The 27174-nt window shown below is 34.8% G+C and overlaps 2 protein-coding genes across 3 annotated transcripts in view; one reads left to right on the plus strand and one right to left on the minus strand.

Annotated features, from left to right (window-relative positions):
- LOC122568785 (myelin expression factor 2-like) overlaps window positions 1–18788 on the minus strand; it is an 89795-nt gene extending 71007 nt beyond the window's left edge. Inside the window, exons 1-4 of one of the 2 annotated variants that reach the window (XR_006317197.1) lie at window positions 18682–18788; window positions 18528–18590; window positions 17100–17281; window positions 14686–15189 (exon numbers count right to left, since the gene is read on the minus strand). The gene's annotated coding sequence lies outside the window, so the exon portion shown is untranslated. Of the gene's footprint in view, window positions 1–14685; window positions 15190–17099; window positions 17282–18527; window positions 18591–18681 lie in introns of those variants that run through there. The other variant, XM_043728947.1, reaches the window with a different exon arrangement.
- A 1824-nt stretch (window positions 18789–20612) lies between these two features.
- Window positions 20613–27174, plus strand: part of LOC122568490 (MOB kinase activator-like 2) — a 64109-nt gene continuing 57547 nt past the window's right edge. Inside the window, exon 1 of the mRNA XM_043728269.1 lies at window positions 20613–21044. Within this exon, the coding sequence (XP_043584204.1) occupies window positions 21040–21044 (5 nt within the window). The 5' untranslated portion in view covers window positions 20613–21039. The remainder of the gene's footprint in view (window positions 21045–27174) is intronic.

Raw genomic sequence — 27174 nt, forward strand, 5'->3', positions numbered from 1 at the left:
GTTGGCTTCGGGGTTTTTCAGTTATAGAGTAACACTGGTAGCGTGCGGATCTGGACCAGCTCATATTATTATTTCATTTTTGTATTTTTCACTCCCGTATTTCAAATATATTTTTCTACCTTATAATTTATCCACGCGTCTCTCTCATTATACATCTAATAATCTCAACATTTCAAGTACTATATACAAAGATATTAAAGGAAAAAGATGATATTAACGAAGACCATATCCTGAGGACATTGAAATGTGATGTAGAAATTTTCACGTAGAAGTTGGCAAACGCACACGCCTCAAGACATACCAGCAACTAATACACAGATTCATACAATGCTGTGCGTACTAATATCCTCCGGACAATGGTTGGTATAACGCCCAAGCTCAATTAGAAGATAGAATCACCGATGTTCTAGAATTGCAGAGACGTCAGGATTTCCGAGACTCCAAAGACACCAAGACCCTAAAGACATTCATATCTACCCTGCAATTCCAGAAATAACACCATTTACTGAGATACAGAAACACCCAGCCTGAAGAGCACATAGAGAGTAGGATTAATAACGCTAAAACTACCGATGATTGGAGTACAAAGTTTGTGGAAAAATAACTCGAGAATCAACATTGTAACATTCGTACAAGATGGGATAAATGAAACGAGTCTTTAAGCGCATATCTTTCACAAAGAATCATTCAAATTTTCCAAACTGTACTATAAACATTTCTGTGAAAAATTATGAATTAGTTACTTTGTCTGTTTTAGGAGAATTCTAATATCAGGGTTCAGATTCTCCGAGGAACGAAAGAAGCTATGATATTCCTAGCACCAAATGGTCCCAGGGACCATACAGAACCTGATGCCAAAAGGTTCCCTGAACTGGAGGGGTTCTAATACTAAACGATCCCAAGTGTAGAAAATCTCTAATGTCCAATTCAACCGTTGCAATGGTTGCGATGTATGTTTACGTAAAATATTCATTAAGAAATCAAATTGTGTTAATATTTTCATAGTTTCATTTCATTATTAAACCGCTATTGACGCTTGTTTCGTTATAATAAAATTTACGTTATCGTTATCGAGTGCCGTATTAATTCCAGAAAACTTAAATACGTCAATTTAAAATATTCAAAATATTCGATATCCTACAATCGTGTCACGACTCTAGAATGTTATATAGGCAGTATTAAAATGATCGATGAACCATTAGTTACATGGAAGCTCAAACGAAATTTATCGTCGAGACAATACACCAGCAATAGCTTGAAATTCTTTCATCCTTTAATGCATGACTGGTGTTTCGCGTTTGCATCCTTCTCCTACAAGCCTTCCATCCCAATATAAGCGACCTATTTTCAGAAACAAAAGGAAAGAATGAACTCTGCTCGTGAGACACGAGATCGGCTAACTTACAAAAGTCTACCTGATCTACTTGATAGACACGAAAATATCCACCGTGCATCATGCATGTCTAATGTATACATTTAACAATCTATCGACTAGGAATGCATATAAATCCAATGGATCAAGTATATATTTCTTCGAGGTATATATTTCCACTCGACGCAAAATGTGCGATTTATGATACTAATATTTGAACAGGAAGAAATATCGGCGCTAATTCTGTTTAAATGAAACGCGATATTAACGTTAATCAAGCTATTTCACTGCAATCTCAGTTTTTTACCGATCATAGAGGAAGCTGATATTTATAATATCGATGCAAGTGTTTTTATATTTGAAAAGAAATCAATAGCTAACCCTGCTAAATATTACGTCGGCGCTGTATATAAAACTTCCTCGCAATCGCCAGTGTACACCATTCATTTTCGATTGGAACGGCACAGTTGGAAAAAATGCAAACAACCACAACGAGACTATTTAAACGTTTCACTTTAATAAAATGTAAACAACAGCCGCCGGAGTTCTCGGAATTAAACACGGCCATGCAAGTTTATCGAAATAGTACGAGTCGCGCATCGAACAGGAATCTTTCGCGTCGTAAGTATTTTAAATTCAAATATTTAATAATACTAAAACATAAATAGCGTGATACTAAACGATGAAAAAGGTTGCACATTATTTTTCCTAAAACATTCGCTGTCATTAACCAATTAGATTCTAAATAATGTCGATGCAATTATTTTGCTTCGAAGTTTATGAGTTTCGACAGGAAAATTAAGAATATATATGAAGCGATAAGAAGCGTGTTGAAATGAAAATTATTACTTAACGTGAAAATCTTGTTGATGCGAGATGATCTTTTTTAAAAGAAATTGTAACAGCGCTGAATGCGTTATGATGAAAAATTTCGAATTAGGAAGAAAAATAGAAATATGCAAGAACGTAAGGTGGGACTGTTTTATTAAAAAGAAAGAGACAGAAACGAAGCAATTCAGAGATGAAATGAAACTTTCAGACGCGTAGCCTTCCAACAAAGTTTCGGATGGTAGAGATACAAGAGGGTTTAATTACGCACAGTGTTACATGTAAACGAACCCTTCGTTTTCTCTTCATACAGATTGTAAGAACAATCGCAAAGCAGGAAAGAGTGAAGAAATGGTTATGGTTACTTTGCGAAGCAGAATATTCATTAAAGACTCGAGTACTTGAGGCAGTGATAAAGATTCCTCGTTAGTTTTTATATCTGAACAACAATTACACAATATTTGTTCTATATTTACTTTCACGGTTCTTCGAATTCAATGTGAAGAATCTGTTAACGGAATTACTTTAGTATCGCGCTTAATATTATCAGAATGGATATAATCACTTCGTCGAACGTAAACGTAGGTAGCAATGTCGAAAAGTGTAAATGAAGTAATTCGCATATCGCTTTATCAGGATACAAAAAGTGTAATAAAATGGAATAGACGCCATGTAAATGTTTGTAAAAGTGCGATGCGCCAAATAGGGATAAAAAAAGCAGAGTTCCATAATTTAAGGATGAAATAGATCGTGATAGTCCCACGAACACGATAATTTCTTGAAACGTGTAAGATTATAAGATCTAGACGAAAGAAGAAATGGTAATGAAGAAATATTGAGTGTACCCTTAGACTTTCGTAATCAGAATGTTAAAAAGATTCTATTAATTAATTGAAAGAAGATCGCTTAAGATTAAGATTAAGAAAAGAAGATTAAGAAAAATTTGGAAATGAAATGTTACGTTAATATAATGTTGACTCTTAATGTATCGGTAAGACATCTTCTTTCGTAATAATCGAACCACATCTTAAAAATCCGAATATCCTATTAACAAACATACTTAAAATTTGATTAAAATACTAACCAACATTTTCTTTGTCGAAGCAACTATAAGCCATTTAACTATCCACCACTTTATATTTCCTCGACAACGCTAATTATTCAATTTTCCATCGTCTAAGATTACACGAGGGTAGAAGCCCTTGTCGTTCGGCATCGGCCAAGGAATCGACGACAACGAAGACTGCGCTGAGAGTGTATATTCCGTGGATATCGTTGTGTATTGCATCACCACTTTTGCGTCTCTGCTCTTCGAGAGACGGCGGCCCCTCAGGTAATAGCATCGCATCACGTTGAGTGATTTTACACTCCCCCGACTCCCGCGTCAATGCCCTCGATAAATTAAGAGCTCGAGATAAAAAAAGGACGGGATAAAAAATAACGGCACAGTCGACGTCACAATAGAAACCCGTCGATCTTGATCCAGACGACTGTTCGTCGTCGAACTATGACGAAAAAAGACGGGCAAAAAGCAGCAGGTGTGCGTGAGCACTAGTGGCTCGCCAGAGATTATTGCTTTCATCGAAAAATTACACACCAAGAACTTGCATGTTGTTCTGTACGTTCGTTACGAACGGGCCACTGTATTCTTACACGTTTTCGTGCCATGAATTTTGTGAGCTGCTCGACATTCCGTGGGAAGGAACCGTTCTCCGAGTAGTCGAGGGGAACGTTTTGGTTTACGATCGACTGAACATGAAAATTGCTTGCTAAAAATGATTTCGAATATAGAGGATACTGGCGAAAGGATAGTACAATCAGGCAGAGGATAGCTTCTTATGGCGAAATGAATCGAGGGTGTAAAATGAAACCTCTAGTTCTTTAGGAAGTCGACATCATAGACAAAAAAATGTTGTTTCTTCTTATTTATCAATTGTCCCTACGTAGTTATTAGTGACGATAATGTGAACAAAGAAAGAGAGAGTGAGAGGGAAAGAGAGAGATTTAATAATTGTTGCTAATTATCGCGATATGTCTTTTAGAAAGAAGAAGACATTTGAAACTTTATTTTTATCTCGGAGATTTTTACTTAAAGTTCCTCCTGATATTTGTTGCGAGAGTAATTCGATTTAGAGCAATTTAAAGGGATGTATTTGACAGTAATGAAACAGTTTTGTTCTTCGCTATTTATTTTTATGTAATGTTTATGCAAATTCAGATTACTATAACGAATAATTTATTTTAGATCTTTTGTATATTCCTTTTTATATTACATGTATGTTCTGTTTGTTTCAACACATTTAAATTTCTCATAAATACATAAACATCCTTTGTCTATTTATATAAATCTATTTATATAATATTATGTTACATTATGTCTTTCTTAAGTTGAAAGACATTGATATAAAATAGCGTACGTAAATATTCAACGATGTTTGACAGATTTCATGGCTCTATGATTTTATTATATATCCTGGAACATTTAATAATCGCTGCTAATTTGATTTAAAAATGAGATACTGCTACCGAAACGCATCTCATATCTTTTCCTTGAAAAATGTATTGTTAAGGTCGTTTCATGATCGCTAAATCCGATATGCAGCCTCTTATCCAGTTTTAATCAAACCCACTATTAAAAGTTTTCAGAAATACCTCAACGAATGCAACGGTTCGCTTAATTTCTTTAATGGCTTTCAGCTTTAATACGTTCCGGCAAAGCCGATTTCTTTTAATACGGTGGTTATCAAAGTTCTTTGGTGTCAAATTTATTTTCTTGACTTTGAGGAACTTCGGCCGCTAGTCTTCTACTTTTCTTATTATAGCTAAGTTATAAATTATTAATTAAAGCTGGAAACTACTGAAACGTACGAAAATTTATCTATGAAAAAGGAAAGAAATGACAGAGAAGAAGAATTCATCGTGCTATAATCTTCAAAGTTCTCCTCTAACTTTTATTGTTTATATTTGGCGTAAAAATTTAAAAAATTAACGGAACGATGAAAGAAAGTGGAAAAACGAATATACCTTTATACTTTAATTATAGATGTAAATAGATAAAGATCTACGTAAAATATATTTCGTACAGTTTCTCTTTCCACGTTTCACGTTTATATAATTTTTCCAACCGTATTAAGATTTTTATTATTCAGAGGTAATTTAATCCAGTTAGAAGGATTTATCTGATGCCAAGCAAAATTTAATTTTAAAAAATATCTAACTAAAAAACACGATCTTTTGAAAATATATTACTTTCCATCCACGATATATTCCATATAAGGAAAAGTCAAATTGAATTTTAGTTTTCCTAGCAATTACTGTATTTTTAGTTGTAATACCATTTATATGAGATTTAAAACAAAGTTACTTTTATTTACAATTAGTAGCAAAAGTATATTACTTAACTCACAATCACCGTGGTATCTAATGAACGAACCAACAATTTGGCCGTATCTATGATCTCGTTTCTTCAAAAGTAAAAATGTCACGAAGGTCCGTGGAAGTGGAGTTACGTGGCTGTAATTTATATCAGAATAACGCGCTTCGAATCGAGTCACGCAGATATTAGACGCCTCCTCTTGAAAAAACCACATCTAGGATCGCGTGATAAACTTGCAGCTTGCTTGCTGATAACAAACGAATGAAAAAGCGCAAAAAGAAAATTCCCTCTAACAAACTCCGTTACGCGTGCCAGAAAAATGGGTTGCGTTCTTATAGTCCTTAAGCAATTTTTCCTCCGAATTTGAAACTTTAAAATTTGAAATTTGAAATATGAAGACTCTTGATACCATTAATACTCTCATATTATTAATTAGCATTATTTATGATGTATTAAAATTACTTCTCTACATTGTTGCATGACTCTGTTATTTTAGGAAAACAGTTTTGTTTAAATTTTAGAACAAGATATAATTAAAAATCTAGAAAAATAAATCAGAGTAAAACTATCCGAAAATTTATGAAAAGTGTATGAAATTAAAACCTTCGTGATTAATCTACTCTATAATCAGAGTAATTAAAATATTTTAGCTCGTTGTTGTATTTAGCGTGCTTACATATGAATCTGTGAACTGAAAATGTAGCAACAAAAGGGAGAGTATCTTTCTACAGGTACAAGGGATTTAACGAAGTAGGTATTATATTTATTATATTTCTCTCTGGTAAAATATTTTAACACATTTAGAAGGTCCAAAATTCAGCTTGCATGCTGAACAGCATTTAACTCGGCAAAGCAAAAACATAATATACTTTAACCAAGAAAATAAATATTTCCTCAGAAAATCTTTTCCACTTCATACTCTTTCTGTAATCTTTGTTATGCTATGATTTATCTACTAAAAAGATCAAGATAAATCAGAGTTTAAAATAAAGCACAAATTTCTCTAAAGCCATAAATGATAATAATAATAATAATGTCAGAATTTGCTATCTTGTATAATCAATATGAAAAATAATCTAACTACAAAGCACAATATCTTTAACGTCTTAACATCTTGAATACGTTGAATCTTTTCTAACAATTGCTTGTATATCCATTATATTTATTTAAATATGTAATTGATAAAATTAAATTCTAGATAATTACACCATTTAAATGCACATTTTCGTATAAACCTCGGTAAGATTAAAATTCGAAAACAACATTCTCTGCTTGCTAAGCTTCTACGCAAATTACATAGAATTACGTAATGCTTCTACTTTGTTCGTCCAACTTATACAAATACTGCTGGCTTTATGCATGGCCGGTCAAAAATTTTGAATATCATCTCAATTACACTTTTGCGGAACCTTTTGTTAATTTTAGTCCTAATTCGGATGGTCAATACCGTCTATCTATAAACAAAGTTCTTTTACTTTGATAAGCGTCTGATAACAAAATTTTCTAAAGTAACAGGACAATTCGAAATTGACATTTTAGAAAATTCTTGGCTTTTATGAAACACGTAGTCGCCAAACTTTTATGCTACAGTATATAATAAAATCGTAAGCGTTATTATTGTCGTGGTATTAAAATCTAAAATAATCCCGCGCAGCTGCCAGTAGCAAATAAGTTATTTTGAAACTTCTGTTCGACACGACCTCCGACACGAAGTCCATAAAGCGAACAACGAGGGATGTTGAAGAGGAAGAGAAGAGAAAGCTGAATTTCCTGGCATTGTATATTTTACGCGGTTAGTTTTAGCAGGTACCGACTAAAGCTAAACCCTGACCTATACCACCTAAGTTGCGAGTTCGTTTCGTCGAGTATGCCGCTGGTTGAAATATTTATCATTTACCCATTCTATCCACTACCCCTACAGCTTTTCCACTCGTCCCTAGTTCTCGCTTCAACTCTTGTTCCCAACGATCTTCCTTTCCACCTCGCATAAACTGACCTCTCACACAAGCGACCCGTGGTACATAGCAATGCAACCAACGTAACCGTTGCATTTCCGTGATGCGCCGATGTCACCAATTCTTCAAGCGATAAAGGGAAACAGGAAAACGAATAACCTGGAAGTATGAAGAGGAAGAGAAAGAAAAATATCGGGCTTCGACTGTGATTGATATCTTTCGATGTCGCTCTGTCGATTCTTCGGTGAAGTTAGTATGTACAACTATTAACGGTATTAAATTACGAAGTATAAATGTATTCGCAGAATATGAAGGTGAATTATAATTGAGATTATCATGATGGAAGCTAGACCTCGGAAGGTCCTTTTTCTTTTGTAATTCGTACGAAGATTTCTAAAACACCATAAGCATCATAAGGGACTGGTACAACTTTAAGCGAAGAAAATGAAAAGTTTTAAGTGTATAATGTGAACGAATATGCATATGAATTAGGAAATTGTAGTAATACAAAATTTACAAATGAAAGAATCCTTCGTAGATTGGTTTTATGTTATATGTATATAGAAAATTTCTATTATTTGTTGTTCATCGTGGAATAATTGTTGAGAAGTGAAGATTAAAATAATATATCGAGTATGAGAAATTACAACAATTACATTGTAAGTTGTCATATCTATGTCAGCATTATAGGTACGGAAATATTTAATGTGGATCATAAGTAAAAGGTTCGGTTTGAATGGAACGACACTTACGACGATTGACATACATCCAATTCATATATTGCACTTTCACGGTGGTAATACTCCGATAATACTACGATATGGCGAACATAAAACGGAATACCGAAAAGTAGAGAAACGTAATAAAAAGAGGGAGCGAACTGAAGTAACAGAACCAACCAATGGATTGAAAGAAACGTAACTGGCGAGAAAGCATAAATGTGAAGAGATAATAAAAATCATACTACAATAAACATATTTTAAGCCTTTTCAGGCATACTCATATACGTGTGTCTTAGCGAGCATGTCAACGTTCCAAGAAGACGTTTTATCGTCGAGAATTAGAAACGCTGTGCAATGTAAAATGCAAACGTTAAAAGCTTTCGTGCCTTGCGCGTGCAGGGGCCAAAATAAAACGCCACTGAAGAATAATAAAGAGAATGTTAAAAATCTTTTATGAAAATATTTCTATAAACCTTATCCGATGTTTTACATTAACTCGCAAACGAAGCTACTGTCTTTGTTTACGTTGTTATTCCTCTCTCTCTCCTCTCTATTTTTCACGTTTTCCTTCGTTGTTTTGTTTTTAATGAAAATGAACATGGTAGCCACCTCGAGCCATGGAAAATAACAATATTTTAACATGTTGCGACCTCATTCTGCCATCTTCAATTCTCGTATTTGAATCAATGTATTTTACGGTGTTAAATTAACAAATATTTCAAAATATCATATGCAGGAAAGATAAATAATTATAAATTTACAAGATCTTTCAATTCATATATAAAGAGTGACATTTAACCAACTCGCATGTTGTATATTCAAGCGGCTCTAATAATTTCAAACCGATTTAAGCGCTTCAAACTTTGCTGCAATTTATACTTTGATAACAACTTTGATTTTCGAGGGAAACTTTTCAAGCAACATCTCGTCATTATTAAAAGCGCCAAACTTATAAATCCTGTAACGTTTCTAGTGAAGTATTTATAAGGGCGCATTAGTAAATTGTTTTTTCAAGATTAACAAGACATTTTGATCCTGTGAATTCTTTCATTAGCTGGGAAATTGTAATAGATCCCAATATATGAAAAAGAATATATATACGTATATGTCGGAGATGAAAGGATACCGGAGCCTTTCCTTTGGAATTTTGGGAAAATCCTCTAATACTTTAGCCTAGATTCTATCATAGCCGTAATTAAGTAATTGTTGTCATTCGATCCGATTATATTTGTTCGAGATTTGTGATAGTGGGATTGGGCTCGAGATGACACAACTGGTCGCCGAACGTAGCCAGGGTCACGGGATGGACGTTTTGCCTGACGGAGGTGTGCAGTGGTTGTATGGTTCTCCCTAGAAATGTGGTTGTGGCGGCATACGGCCTCGAGAATGAGCTCAGCCACGTGTAATTTTGCCTCGAAGGTGTCAATATAATGGGACACACGTTGTATTAATAATCAAACTCCAGGCAGAAACTACCTGGCAACGGCGATTGGAACTTTCTCGATGCTTCTAACCAGTATGTAACAAACGAACGCAATCGTAAACAGAGGAAAATTTTCATCAGTCTATTATTCGTGCTATCGCCTTGGAAAGTTACATATCGAGCAGTATATACCGAGCGTCCTAGCAAACGTATTTTGTGCTTCAAAGTATTCTACGTTTAGTAACGAGTTATCCCGTTGACAGTGGATTCGTTATCGAACCCAAGAACATTGTCAATAGCATCTCGCGTGTCTAAACACCACGGTTATTCGTCAAACTTTGTAAAAAGTCACATTTATACCTGTAAATATAATTTCTGTTGTACAAAACTATGACTAACTCAAATGAGGAATTGTTACGCGCCCTCAATTCTAACGATAACCCGACATATATATACATATAAGGCGTCCCACACAAATAGACTGAGTTATCCTTCATATCCTAGAAACGTGAAACGAAGTGTAGCGCGCATTCAACCACGTCGAAGGTGTAATTTACACGGCAAAACGGATTACTTGAGGGAGCCAAGAAGTTCGATGATTACGAACACCCATCAGCTTTGCGTTTGGCCAACGCAGAGTTGATGTTGCGGTCGTTTGTCAATCGCAACGGCGCACGATGCGCGACGACATATTGAGCACGACCACAAAGACAAAACCACTGGTTAGCGTCCTGACTAGACGTGTCTGTATCGTTCGCTTCAGCATTAATCAAAAATTCACTTGGAACAGGCCGGTTAAGTATATCTACAATAGTAACGTACAAGTTAGTATTTTGGAAAGTAAAACAAGTTCTACCTGCTGATTCAGCTCTATCTTCAACAATGATTCATCATGAACAATGGTTCACCAAAGTATTCGTGCACTTGTTTGACACCATTTATGAACGTATTACGCGTGTCACACGAAATATTTTGAAATTTGATTAGCATTGTAACAACAGCCAACTCTCATGACATGTATTAATGAAATATTAGACGATCCTGAAAATGTATACAAACGTTATAAGATCTACGTTACAGACGTAGCATATTATATTTGAAGAAGATCAAAAGAACATTTAAACGAGCAGCCATTCGGAATACGAATAAGTCTCAGTATTCGGTGGGACCATCTGTTTAATACTTGTTATATGCTTAAGACCGCTACTCACGTTGTATGTATTTTTCTAACTTTTTCTACACGTCACTACAGTATAGACGTGCATGTTCTATCATCATATATTTTTTGCGCTCTTTTTTTAAAGACAAACTTGTAGTTACAATTCTTTTTTTTTTTTTTTTCTTATTCAAGGAAACACTCGAAAAAATGACTATCGCAGCTGACTCGTCTACCAAATGGGTTAAATCAGAAAAATCCAGTACACGAGAGAGAAAAAATGTTTGAGTGAAGTTTGAAGTCGTATTAATTTTTAATACCCGTGTTTTAGATAAAATACTATTTTCTATGTCAGAGCGTTAAAATTTACGCTACGAACGTACTGATATATCGTATAAGTGATAATGAAATTAGAGATCTTAGAAACTGAAGATTAGAAATTAATTTGGAACATTCGCTGCGCAGAATGCTTCATAAATTTATTTTACCAAATACGAGTACTACTTGGCAAATAAATTGAAAAATTCCACGTAAACTTATGATTATGTATACATATATTATAAGGTTCCATAAAGTTATGATCCCTTCACACTTTGATAGCTGCAATTCTTTAAACTTGACGACGTATTGTATAGTTAAAGAGAATATAATAAAAAAAAATCATAGCCAAAGTCGATCAAAGTGCCGTGTATAAGAGGAAAGCTGAACTCTTATGAGGAGGAAAGAAAGCGGTTGTTGGTATTCGCAGCGTTACTTCAGGAAACGGTACGTCGAGCTGTCGTAATATTCGACGGACACGTTACTTTCGAGAATTGCACGACCAAACTTGACTTGGTTTGATGTGAAATTACACGCTATGCGTTCTATATCTTCTGTTCTCGTAAATTGAAATCGATCTTTATAATTCTTCTACAAAGTAGAAGATCATACGATAGTACCTACTCATATCTTAATAGGGTCATAAATGTCAAATAAAGAAGATTCTATCAAATATCTCTCGAAAGTGCCTTTTTCAAACACAAAAATTAACTTAACTCAGTGACGGCACAATAAAATAACGATGAGTTGAAAATGAAATATTTATCATCGTCTCCTTATCCTCCAAATTTCCTCCATTTTTCACCTCGGATACATAAAATATACATACTTTTGACTTTTTATAGGAAATAAATATTAATAATCGCGTTGCATATGAGGAAAAAATTTGTAGTATTATATTTGACAATATGCCCGAGTCTTTCTCCTGCTATATTGTTAAATAACTAATTCTTAATTTCAATATTTCCGTGTCTTCATATTTCCACTTATAAAATCAATTACGTTTAATTACCGAGAAGAACGCGTTCAGCTGATGATAACCTTTTGAGGAAAAATTCTTGATTAATATGAAGTACGATTAAAATTCTAGAAAAGTATACCTTCTCTGTTACCCAATTCGCATTATAATATCTTCTTTCCATAATCTCTAAGATAAGAGATCCTATCGTACTCAATTATTCAAGTTATGCATATCAAACACCGACCATCCACTTACTTCATCATCCTACTTGCCTTATTATTTAAAGCACAAAGTTGAAGTATAACTTATTATTGTGGATGTAGCTGGCGACTCAAAGGCGGCGGATTTTCAAATATCCTGAGGATAGCCAGGAAAAACATCTTACCCGGTCAAAAGAGCTGTCACTGTAGTCGAGGATGGCTGTCGCGAAACTTCTTCGGGAGCGGAAGGAAACGAGCGGTCGAGAGATGAATCCAAAGTCAAGCCTGAAGAGAAACAGGCCTCAAGGGGCACTCTTAGAATATTTGACAACATGTGTCCCCGGACGATCGTCTGGGAGAAAAAGCCAACTAAAATATACGTGCTTGTAGGTATGGCGTACACATATGCACATCAGGGGAGGACGGTTCTTGGGATTTGCGAAGACAACCGACGAGACGCGGCATCACGCCGTTATAAATATCAAAGCGGGACAAGCTTTCGCCATTATCAACGTCATTTATCGTCGTCGCGGTACAAGCACGGTATAATAGATACGCCGTATGGATAATCCGTGTTAAGGCTGCTGATGCTACTAAATCTAGGATTTTCGTCCCTCCAGCGAGTTTAACTCGAAACGTTTTACAGGATCCTTTAAACGGTGAACAGAAACGTGTCTAATAATAGGGTGCTTCATATTTAAATGCTGCTGTCCAATGTCTCGGAATAACGTTCTACGTGGATAACTGAATTTTGGAATCGCCGCTACTGTTTGCAGTCATGTAGATAACGATGCTGGACAGTTATCCGCTTTAAACTTACTATTAAAGTAATTTTCGCAAATTATGCGAGATATATGCTACAGATGTTGAAGATTTTCGAAGGAATAGGCGTGGGTGATGCAAAGCGTATGAACTCGAAATAATGCTAAAGTCAGAATATTATATAATGAAATCCATATGATATGATTAGGATGATTATTATCCTGTTCGATTTTTCCATCATTATCTGTAAAAATGTGAATTTACATAAACACTCTGCATTCTAATAGCAGTTCGTACGGTAAATACGATTTAAAAGTTTATTCATCCTGGCAACGGTAGGTACGGGCTATCAAACCTTACATCTACTATATCTGTATCTATTTATATCTATATATCTTTGTAACTCTATGATCATGAAGTGTATCCGTCCTGTATCATCTCGACTGCGCGCTGCGATAGAATCTATCGCAATTATGCGAAGCGTTTTCAAGACCATATACGAATTTCGAATCTCGCGTGGTTAATAAACTTCAATAGCCATACCATGACAAAAATCACAATGCACGTTCCTTTGATTAAACGAAATTTCCATCTTCTCTCATACTTCAAGGGGTGCTTCCCTTCATAACATTAAGATCTGATAGAACGATAGGGAACGATAGGGGTTGTCAATGAATAAAAAGTAAGAGGGTTTGTAGCAAAAGGAACGTTGAAAACGACCTTAGCCCCTAAAAGGAATAAGTAATTAAAATAATCTGGGACAATGACCTAGCAATAATTTAGAGGCGAGATAGGGAAGATACGTGCTCATCGTGTAAGGTACGAGTTAATTTTAAAATGTACCTGTAACGCTAGAGCATTTTGTGATGTATTGTGTGTGTAAGTGTAAAATTTGTTGAAAACAATGAATGGAATCGAGAGATGCAGCTTTAGGATAATTTAAAATATCCACTTCACAGGACAAAGTTCTTGGAGGGAAATTTAATCTCAAACGAAGTAGTAAGTAACGAACAAAAGATTACATGCAAAAGCACAAATAAAAAGTATTGTGTGTTGATAGAAGCTCAATACATTTACGAAATGCTCTACGATGCAATGAAATTCAAAATATGTAAACCTCAATCGATAACCAAGAACTAAGTAACTAAGTAAATTACGTACTAATAACTTTAAACTAGACTTTGAATGTCGACTTGTCATGAAATGTTTATCATAGCACACTGTTCAACACGTTTACCACGCATATGTGACGCTTTAAACGTAATTTAGCTGGAAAATAAGTGGACGCATAACTAGCATGCTTGATTAAAAGAATAAATCTGAAACGATTATTCTTTGCAATAAACGATATATATTATACCGAAGTATAAGAAACAAAACATGATCTGTGGCGGTCATTTTGCTTCAATCCACTACAGTAGCGTGCATGTTTAGTTACAAAAGAACAGAAATTACATTCGATGACTTCCATTTCGATTCATTTCAGTTGTGCTTCAATAATAAATAAACATTGCACGTAGTGTTTAACATATATTAACATGAAATGCGTGTGCGTGTGTGAAGAGATTAACTTGTTTACTGCAAACAATATGCAAGTGATGCAAAGATAACGGAATATTTATCAATGTGTATTCAGTACAACAACATGAATCGCTTAAAGAGCTAAAAAACTTGTAACGAGGCCGGGTAGCTACACAGGTACAAACATTGGACACGGTCTAAAGCGAAATTAGCTAAGTTCCAGGGTGGATAACGTAACACACTCGTGAGCTGGATATCAGAACTAAGCCGTTTTGTTCTACGTTGCACCACTGCGGTCGTATAAGCTGCCATACCACGCGTACACCCAGTATACCAACTTCCAAAGTGACTTATCCAAATTTACATTTAGCTCGTCGAGAAACCAACGGAAGATCATGGTGTCCTTATCTGTCCTAACATGAAATATTTTCATTTCTTCTCTTTCTCTTCTTTTTCTTTGCCTTAACTTGTACGAGACCGATGATAGGTGCAATACGTTTCACAATAATGTTATAATTTTCCATAATAATGTTATGATTCTTCTAACACCACTCAGACCTATCGGAATATAAGATCCCGTTATAAGCGAAGATCACTGAAACAAAACACGATAAATACATATGGGACTGCAAGTCACATTTCAAAACTAATAAAAGTTATCAAATGAAAAAAAAAGAAAGACGATAGAAGACGCGATAATTGTTTTTTCAAATTTAAATATAAAGTAGCTGAGATAGAGGAGTGCGGCGACGTTCAACTAAATTAAAATTTCAGGTCGCATGCTAAAAATTAATGTTCTCCTTAAAAATGTAATTAAATACATTTCCCAGCTGAATCTCGAGGATTCGTTACGCTCGTAAGAGAAGTTTATAATTCAAGAACGCGCAATGAATTACTCATGAGAAGATGCGGAGGATTTGAATTTGTCATGAATCGGATTTTACCGCGCGTAAAGTGCTTAAGACTGGAATCTCTTTCGTATCATTTGATTCAATTTTATTATAGGTACGTCTCCTTCGACGTTCCAAGTTAGAAAATTCATAACAGCGTGTGCGTTGTCTGCCACCCACTAATTCCACCGTCGTACGCCTTATCTCGATCTATTTGAAGTTTGGCGGCTATTGGAATTGGAAATGAAATTTGGTAGACGTACAAATGGAGACTAACAGGCGCAATACGTGTTACGCCACTGAACCGGTAGAAACGTATTGTGTGCTGGCATGGCAATCGATTTTAGAAACACCGATTTATGTTTACAGTCGTTCGAATACCTATAGACACTGAAGACTCACTGTGAAATGCGTGAAAAGCAACATTACTCTATCGACCACCTTATTGACACAATTAACTCTTCATTTCTCCTGAATTTTTCGATTCTCGAATTCTTATCTTTGAATCGCGGTCTCGTTTTAGCAAACCAAAAAACGTTTAACGTTTCAACGACGTCTCCATCAAAAGAGTGAAACGAAAATTCTTAAAGATAGAAAGATAAGATTGAGTCGAAGATAACTCAAACAAGAAGACTTTGTTATAGATCATATTATTTAGTCTCAGTTGTGACAATAATTAAAGAAATAATAGTACAGAAACAGAAACATTCCTCTATCATAATTTTAAAGATATATTAAAGATATGAACCTTGTAATAGAATTAACTCAGTTGCCCAAATACTTCTGTATCGCAGTGTACATACAATATAGAATAGTTGAATGATAGAAAAACCATTTGATTTAAATTTAGCGTACGTATTCTGAGAAGATAGAGAAATTTGTAGAAAAGATATTGATTATTCGGAGTAAGTCTAAGAATTGGCAACATTGTAAAGAATAGAAATAAATGAAGTCTCTCGCTAATCTCCTTGATGAAGAAGAAATATTTCAATTCCCTCTCAAGCGTTCAATTCAGAACAAATATTTCACAATTGAAATAGACGAGCTTCGATCCTTTCGACTATTGAAACTCAATAAATATCAGTTGTATATGACTGACATTCCCCAGTCCTACGTCAAGAAGATCTTTAGAAATATCGAACGAGGTCATCTCTATTTTTGTATTTTATTTTGGAATGAAATATCGATATTTTTATAATTCAACAGGAAAGTCAGATACTTCATATCCGCGGATATAATATCTTTTTCAAATTTTCAGGCTTCTCGCTGGATGTATTATGTATTATGCTTTTTGTATTATTCTCGCACTTCTAATCATTTAATTTAATCAAGCCAAGCGATAGAACTAAACGCAATATAACAAAGATGCATTGTATTTTTTAAGACATTTATAAACGCTAAACGATTATTAAATTAGTGATGCAGAAGATTAGTAATCCTCAAGGCTGGTAATTTTATTATAGAGCCGTAAGAAAATTTAATCGGAATAAAACATGTGGCGAAAAATCGTGAATTTTCAGCATTTTGTCGTGATTTATCTTTAGGGTAATAAAAAACTTCGCTATATTTCCATCTAGCACGGGTATATGATGCATAGTGTTAATAACGTCCGTACTCTCGTTCATACTTGCGTGTGCAACATCCTACCCATCCGCCACCTCTGTCACAGTTTTTCCCTCTTCCTGTTCCGTTACTGTTTTCCATCTTTCTCTTCTCGTGTATTTTCTTTCGTTTGTTTCTCTCATGTATCCGATTCCTCTCTCTCCCTCTAATCCTTTGTAACAGCGGCTCTCGAAGCTAAAAGTTAAAGAAATCAGAACACTTGTTCATAATTTTAAATAAAGATACATACTATAGACATTTATGTATTTCCAGTGTAAATGAATTTTTTTAAATATTGTGTATCACTATACATGATATATTAATATGAGCGCTTCTTAAAATCAAGAGAAGTAGAAAATATAAAAATATTTGAGGACCACTGCTTTGCATACAGTGTACTTCATCTTCGTTCTTTGTTCTCTAGTTCTGTTCCCGTTGCACTTTCTTTACTGTTGTCTTTTTCTCGTCTAGAGAATGTATTGTATTCAACGTATGGTACAGTTACTCGGGTTGAACTTTTAATATGTCTCGTTTCAAAGTTTCATTATCTATAACACGACAATCCTGTAGTACGTTTTTATCGATGTATTGCCTTTCTAGTTAGGAACTGATATAATAAAATCAAGAATATAATATCACATCGTCGCTGAACCATACATTTCAGGAAAATTAATATAGTAATATTATTGTATATTGATTTAACATTATGATCTACCAAAATTATAATAAAATATTAATCATGAAGAAATCACGAAGTACATGAAAATAATAAGTACTGCTGTACTTATTAATGAAAATTCCACAATATTCACGACATTAATTATAAGCAATTAATTACGTGCAAATAATATATTTGCAATATCATTACGTTATAATAAAAAGAAGACTTCGAAATGAAGTTGGGTACTGGAGAATAAATACAGAATCAATTGCGCTTGAAGGTCGTATCGTTTCATATTATGTACATGTACTGCATACACATACATATATTACACGAGAAGCCGTACACCTATATGAGAGACAGATACAATATTCTGTTGATGCGAAGCATCAATGATGTCTCCGTTCGACCCGAACACGTATTCACTACTACAGAGGTTTATAATCCTAAATAGCTCGTGTTATCAGTTTTCCCTATTGCATGTTACAATATATTACATCTATGTTCCATTAGAATAATGGATTTGTAATATATAATAATAGTTCTCACATCGTATGTTATACGATAACGTTGCATAAAAATGTGCTAGAAATAAAATACGACGGAAACAAATATATTAATCGGATTCAAATGTAAACCTGTTGTGTAGACGAATATTTTATTCTGTTGTGAACAGTTTGAACTACTGTTTATATCCATATGCAAGCTACAAATAAAATCATTGTACCTATAATTACATACATATTTCCACGCAAAAGATGTTTTATTTTACATCATTACCTATGAGAACAAAACCTCGATGGTACTGCAATGGAGCCGTAAGCCTGTATTGTTTTGAATATTCTGTGGATATATTTCAATGAATTTCCATGAATTTCAGACAATTGTCACGTAAGATGATCATTTATTTTGAAACATTTCACGATTATAATACCTGCGCTCCTCTATCGTCACTTTATAATATTATAACGCAATGCCAGACATATACAGATCTGGAAACTTCAGTGGAGGGACTAGAGCTAAGCTCGGATTATCGATGAGGTATCATGTCTGTGCTCTCACATATCGGAAGATGTTACTGAAGTAAGGCGCTTCGATCGATTTTTTAGGTTTTATCATGCAGCGCTTGTTGTGACTGCAATCTGCAACACGATCCTGTCTGCAACTGAACTTTACTCCATTATGTAAATCTACATTTATCTAAATCATATTTTTCTGTATCACATGAAATACTATATATTTACTGTAAATACATTGAATAAAATTATGATAGATTAATCTATATTCATTACTTACAGTAGTAAGGATAGAGAAGATGGCGCGAAATGCAGAAGTCTAATAAATCGATCGCAGCGCTATTGCCAGCGGCCAATCTATAAAACACACCTCTTGGAAATAAAACCCTTACCATCTCCACTGGAATTTTCAGATCTGTGTAAGCGACCGTAGTCTATACGTGGTCTGTATCATCGGCGAGGTACAGCGTATTTTTTTAGTTTATTTCCGATATAGTTACAATGCTTTTTCGTGTCACGCGTTTTGAGGATCACCTGAACCTCTATACTAATTCCCGGTCGTATGCGACGTTGTCGATTCAGTATAGTACTGATTTGAATTAAAACTAGAGCCTTATATGAAGTTATAAATAAAATACAGAACAGGATATCAAAATAATAAAATATTACTCACACATCACGTACATTACACATGTACATTGTACAATATCAAAACAATAAATTTTTTTATCAAAATAATAAGATTTTCATTTTTTATTCGAAGTCAGATAAGTATTTATATACAGAATAGGTTCATAATGGACTTCATAGATATCTATCTTATGGTTAATTAAAACCTGGCGACGACGTTCCGGAAGGACGGTTGAGCAGTAGCTATTTGCCGATAGTATGAAATGTGATGTTTCCATTATAATATAATCAAATTGACTAGCAATCCAAAGTGATCGTTCATTCCAAAAGGACAAAATTTATATATTTCAATTTGAAATAATTATAGATTTTCGAAACAAGATTTTTCTTTTACAAGATTTTTAATTTTCACAGCGCTTCGGAATATTTTGTAATAATTTATATATTTTTTTAACGTAATCATCGTTCAACGATTAATTATTAAACATATATATCTATACGTATATTTTCATACACACACAAATTTGTCTTACTTTCTAATATAAGATTATGTTAGAGATATAATATAAGATTATGTTGTTTTAGCTAAATTATTAATTTAATTACTCACGTTATTTTATTTAATGGCGTCTGTAATATGCCGCAGAATTTTGTTTATTTGAGCCTGTCATGCGATAAATATTTATGTCCTTACTACCTACGATTTCTCGTTCATATTATGTAATAATTCACGTTCGAATAAATAAAATCGCTGACCGAGATTTATTTAATAGCACTGTGTTAAGTTTTATCTTAATAAACAGAACGTGTTCAAGCGGACTAATTACAATCGTCGCGATGCATAAACTGTAGAGGGCGTGAGGAACACTGACTTTTTTCGAGATCGGTATTTCAAAACGACACGAAATTCTATTTAATGTCACTTTTATTCCGTTATCCTTAGTCAAAGTCCATACCTCGTCTCATCATCTGTGATAAAAGTACTGTATCAACTGTAGGTTAAATTGGAAACTAGTGTAACTACGCGAGTATTATTATTGATTACTAGTAAGGCCTGGCTACTTGTGATGTTACCGACTCGAAATGTTTTACCATCTGCCTATCTCATAGCGAAAGGTTGTGTCGGGAACTATTCGTAAGCCAGTAGACGCGATAGGTACTACCCTCTGCAGTCAGGTATTAAAACGGGGGTGTGCGATTGAATTGGTTTTTCGACGTCGGCTGATCAGCTGTGCGGTTTAAGTTGGACTTTCCCCTTGTGGTGTGGTGTCGTGCACATTCAGACTTTTGTTCGATTGGCATAGATACGTCAGATCCGTGTATCGAGGATAGAATCAGAACGGTGTCATAAATACAGGGACGAAGTACGCGCTGGCGGCGATAAATCGGTAGTATTTTCTGGTGAAGGGGGGCAAGTGAGGCATGACGGGAACAGGTGACAATAGAGCTTCGCCATGTTAGATTTGACGAGATCACGAAACGTGCGCCGCTGCTGCTGCTGCTGCTGCTGCTGGTGCTAGTGGAGAGAGAGAGAATTTATTTTGTTTTCTCGACTCTCGTGCTACTTTCCTCAGCGGTGATCCAACTGAAAATCATCCAAGCTGGATAGGTTACCCGAGTATCTCCGCGATACCGTGGACTGGTTTATGGGGTAAGTGTTTTCGAGCGAAATTTTCACGTTCGGTCAACGATTTTCTCGATAACTCGAGAATCACCGGAGCCACGGAATAAAAGGTTAACCTCGACGTTCATTGATGGCCTAACCTCCCCGTCGAGGTTGACGCTCTTTCGCTCCGATTTGTACTCCATCGCACGTTTAATAATCGTCTTGTCGTTTCCCTTTTTCTGAGAGAAAGTGAACTCTGCAATTTTTCGTTTCATCGTTTCATCGTGTCTCGGGTTTCTATGCATGATACCATCCAAAATTTCGTTCGGGAAAATAACGCGTGGATAGAACACCGTCGTTCGACCGCACAGTGTCTCCTCGTTCCGCTCGCCGTCGCTTTATATTTACGAAAATCGCTGACAGTGCCGATGACAGCGTCAATTATATTGTTCTTAGTCAGGTTACAAAGATCGTCAGAATTCAGGATATTGATATTTTTATGTAAAAATGCGGTTTCAAGTAGCGACGTTAAAAATGTCCGTATGTGTTTGTCAAACGCTGACAATTCACGTTACGTTTATTGGATTTCTTATTTTTACCCTTTTATCGCGATACGTAAGAGAGTAACATGCACCAACTTATGAGAATTACGTAAACGTGAATTGCATGACATCCAAGAAAAAAAAGCTGAAAAACATGAAACAAATAACATTTTTTTACGCAAAATCCATTGAACTTGACCGGGTCTGCAAATTTACATACATTATCTTATTATTGTATTTCATTTTCTGCTGATGACACGCGTGACGTGTGCATTGTACCTGGCCGATATTTTCAAAAATGTTTTATCAACGTTCAAGAAGTGTGTTATTTAGAATAGAGTATAGAGTAGTTAAAACCGCAAAATAAGGTAGCTTTAGGTCTTTTCAATTTTAGGTTATTGTCTGTGTTAGCCATCCGTAGAAAATATCGAAATAATTTTATCTATTTTGTAAATTCAGAAACGGTGATGTGTCATGTTGTTACTGCGTTGTTACTACCTTTTTCCTCTTTAATTATATCGTGACACGTGTGAGTATTATGTTTGTGTCGTGTTTGATACCGTTCTGTATTGGTGTCTGACGTATACCTAAGTTCATCCTCCAAGTAAAGTACGTAGTTTTCAAGTAATATAGCATACTCATTGTGTCAGTAGTATAGATTTCCTATATTACCATTCTGATTGTTGTATTAATGAAAACTCGAAAGATAAACGATTCAGAGTGCCGTATTTTGCCATAAAATAAAAACTTCAAGTTCCTTCGAAAAGGAAAATTTATTTCAATGTTACCAATTTAAGAAATATCGACATATATGTTTGAACGAATGAAAAACACTCGATCATGACGAATCACTTGAATGTTCGAATCTTTTAGAATTACTTTATCAAATGTTCACGATATGAAAGTGCAGGCATATCGCTGTCGCGACGATAAAATTATCACGCGCCACTACCTTTTACGATTTCTACGTACGAATCATCGCTCAAGGAAAAAAACACGATGTTGATAATTCGCGATATCGTCGAGTATGTACAATGGATGACCGGTTGTACAACGAATATCGGCATCGGCGCGCTAATTTCACGCGTCGACAGCGCGCAAAGCGACTGTTAGCCATAGAAACGAGTCGTGAAATAGCGAATTGTGATATTCATAATCGCGTACGTTCGAATTGCTCTTCTTTTTTGTCCCGCCAGGTGGACTCGAAGACGTAGAATAGGGCGTCGACTCGTGAGCTGATTTTCTCAGTGACGAGATCGCTTTTAATGGTTTGCGGTTTATTTCATTCTTTTTTTTTTCTTCTCTTTTCTGTTTCCGTTCAATCTTCGTAGTGTGGTCGAAAACGTATGATTTTATCACGGCTTACAATGGAAGAAGCGAACAAAAACAAAGGGGGGAACCAGAGACAGAGTACGTACAGATAGCGCTGTTCGTTTCAATTAGGTGCGCCGTTATTTTTGTGAACGCGACCCCGACAGTTAATTTATCGTCTTATGGAAATGATTTGGCCTGAGCTTCGATCACTGCAGTGTACGTATCATGTAAAAATATAACGTGCCGCTTTCAGCCTATTGATACTCGTGGAAACTCGTATCTTTTATTGTTAATGGAACCTTTCTGTAAGTTATCGAGCTTGTGGATTATATATATATATACATATATATACACAATGGCCCGGTAGAAATAGAACGATGGATTAACGAGATTATATTGTATACTCCTGGTGATCGATAGAAAGCTTAAGAAAATTTTTGGGATAATTGTTTTGTCGAAGAACTAAATATTTATTTATTTTGAAGATCTATTTCTAAACTATTACAAACTGTTTACTTGTTTGGAGGTTAGTTTTTCGAAATTTCAAGGTTAGGTATATCTTTTGCGACGAAAACATGTCGAACAGCATATAATTACTAAATTCGATTACGTTTGTAGCAAAGATATTATTTATAAAATTATTATTTATTGTAAAATTGTATAATTTATATACTAAAAGTACGTAGATTTTATGTAGAGAGGAGATATATATACGTATGTATATTATAATCCAATTTCTACCATTATATATTAAAGATTATAATATTCATAATAAACACCTACATATATTCTTTCACAAATACACATTCAGAAGAAGCCATATTGAAATTTGCTCGGTATCATATAATGTACAGTCTGTGGACTGCATTTAATCAAAAGTTTCTTATTATTTTTCAAATATAAAGGCATAAAACCGTAACGTTGGAATTGAAATTTTCTTGCTGATCGTGTGGAACAAAAGTAGAATTTCTAAAATGTTCATTGTACGTAATATAGGTATATGAATTATTTAATAAAAAATCGCGTGTGATCTTGAAAGCAATATATAGCCATTTATTTATTAGAAACCAGTTCGAACGTGTAACGTTAAAGATGGCTGAATTTATAAACTTATAAAGTGGCCAAAATAAATTTCATCGCTGTTTTAAAGAAACATGTAGCGAGGAAACATGAGTAAAATCTACGCACGATATAGTATCTTTTAAATATCAAATATTCTGATGCCTAATAGAATTCCATTCTTATCTTGATCTCAATTTCAATCCTGACTTTTAGCTACTTGGCATTTTTTCAATACTTTAGTTTAATTGATCCCTTAAGTTCTATAGGGGGTTTAGCTTGGTTGATTGAACAGGTGAGCGTTAAACTTTAGGACAATCGCATAATAAATATTCTTTCGTTATTTAAGTTTTTCCATTAAGCTCATTATCTCGATTGAACTTAGTTGTGTTTTACGTTTCTACTTTATGTCTACTTTTGAACAGATTTTCTTTTAAAAGGTTCAAAAATTACTTCTTATCTGAGATATCCATCGGTGAATACCAGTTCACCAACACCAACGCTCGAGACATATCCCCATACCGTTACAGAACCTGCTCCTTGTTTCAAAGTTTAGTTTTATTAAACTTTTAGTTCTCGTGGTGCTTCGTTTGCTCTTCATTGCACTATGCTTTTTCTGTCCGGACCAAAAATGCCATGTTTGCTTTCATCCGCAAAAACAATATCCTTCCTTTGCGATAAACCTTTTAGAATATGTCACTCTTTTTATTTCTTATCTACTTTGTTTATGTACAGCATTATTCGAAATACGCTAACATAATATCCGTTTGTTTTCCAAGTACTCCAAGTATTATTTCATGATAGATCTTCGAAGCAAGAGCTATGGAATATTGGAAAGCAAATTTTTTTTTCAATAGTTTTCTGTTTATCAATTTTACCATTTCATCTTCAATTTCATATCTATAAACGTTCTATTTGTTCCGTTTATTCGACGTATATTTCTTATATCTTTCGACAACATCTACTACTTGTTTATACCTTCCCTCGTCCTTTAACATTCTTCCAGTTTTACAATAACTTTTACCCTTTCCTTTATAATAAATTACAAACTACTTTTTATCAAAACTGAGACTCTTTTCTATTCGTAACACGTTAAACTTGCGTTATTAATGCTTCAAAGTATACCTTTATACTGACCTAGAATTATACTGCAGCAGATCATATTCATAACGAATACGAACAGCGGGTCAGTTTCGTAGAGAAGATAGATCGCAGAATGTAAGCATTCGAATATCAGTTTTACGTGATATTTTTCTTTTTAATTTCAAATATATCATACGAATAATTATTATTGTTGAAGGGAGGCACAATTTAATTTTATCTTTATGGAAATGCACCGAATTTCGTGATCTACATTTCCCAAAACTACCAGACCAATTTTAATTCGATATTCTATCTGTCGAATAAATAAGCAATTTCCACGATAAGTAACAAATTTTTCAAAACCTGATTATTAATCTTCTTTTTCCTTTCTTTTTTTCTTTTTTGGAGCTTCTACGATCTTGCATCTTTTGAAACGTCCTGTTATTACGTAAACAAACGATTGTATTATTAGTTTCAAAGCACGAAAAATATCAATTTCAATTTCTGTCCGGTTCGTTATTATTATACGACTTCGCTATATCTCTAGCACCAACTGTACGTGTTTGCCATACCCTCAAAGCATTTGGATAGGACAGAGTGTGTGCTGCGCGCGACGAGCATCACGGAAAGTGAGCGAGAACACCGTAGAGCGTAGTGTGGTTGCTGGCTTGAAACCGAGCGGACCGATGAGTCACGCCGTTGTTTCGCGCCGCGATCAGCTTCCTCGGTGAATCACGCGGCGAGTTTGCTCGCCAAAACGGAGACACCGTAGCGTAGTGCTTCCTCGAGACGTCGTAACGTGCAACAATTTTTAAATACCATGGCAATTTTAGATTTCTGTTTAAAATTCCATGAATTCGTTGCCACACGGATCGTCGTCTCTTACATATGATGAAACTTTTAACAAATTTTAGCACGCACTATTCGCATCCAATAATCTCATCAACTTTAAAATCGTCTTATTATTCCATAAAAGATAAAATAGAAGTTAACTGGTATATTATTCCATACTTTCGTTAGAATTACACGCGGAATACGATTTTATTTGAACACGACTTTTATTATTTGAAAATACGTTTTGATATCGAAGAGAAAATTTGAACGTTGTTGGAAATATGCAATTAGAGAGTTAGAAAAATCTATGCGTTTCTTTTACAAAGACTATTCCTCTTGAGCAACATTTTCTTCCGAAGAAAATAATAACAGCAAGTCATCTATAGGTATAAGTTACTCTTTCTTCACTTTTAACATCGATTTCACGTTATCCAGCCTTTATTTTTAACATCATCCCTAGTAAGGGTTATAAAAATATCGCTTTAAATATTCGACTTGTTTCTTCGCAAATCGTTCTACACAGTATAATATCTTTTACATATTTCATAAAAGTTAGATCATTCAGAATTAACAATTCTATTTATAAATGGGCGGCGAACAAATTAGGCTCGGGTTGTTGAACGGTTCGCGGACGTGCTCGGAACGTAAAGTACCGCAATGTATATTGTATTCTTTAAATAAATCCGTGCCGGAACGTGTGTGTATAGACCGCGCAGATAAAACGGTTTTATCAACCACTTCGACGATAACACAGCTTTGGCGAACGCGTACGCGTTGTTGACGGATCCGTAAACAAACTTATCGCGTGATATCGTCTTATGCGACGTGCCTCTGACAAAGAGATCCTTTCTACCTTCGCGCTACATATATTCAGCTTCGTGTTCCACGTTCAACGTGGAGCAAGCTAAACGAACGTTAGAATTCATCATCTTTAACGTTGCAATATTTTACCGTGGTAAATGGTGAAAATTGGAGCACATGGTAGAGATGTTAGAAACGGAAGTTATGCATCTTGGTTGATCAAGGTCGCCATTTTATACCTTGTGCCGTTTTCTGCACATTATGGCAGCTATGTTAGGATTTGCTAATTAGTACTTGCTGAACCGCTAGATACATTTTCTGTACGATTTATCTCTTTCGTAGTCTCGAAGAGTCATCAAATAGTTCCGATGTTATGTTGATTTTCCCAAGGCTGCCACAAATCAACGCTTTCATCGAATAAGAAATAGAGTCTCGACTACTATCGTCGTTGTAAAAGTTGCTGATCTCATTTGCTGTCAATATCTCGTTTTATCCGTGGCTATTTAACATTGGAAAGTCGCTTCCGATCGATATCAATTCTC

Source organism: Bombus pyrosoma, linkage group LG6, assembly GCF_014825855.1.
Source record: "Bombus pyrosoma isolate SC7728 linkage group LG6, ASM1482585v1, whole genome shotgun sequence".
NCBI lineage: Eukaryota > Metazoa > Arthropoda > Insecta > Hymenoptera > Apidae > Bombus > Bombus pyrosoma.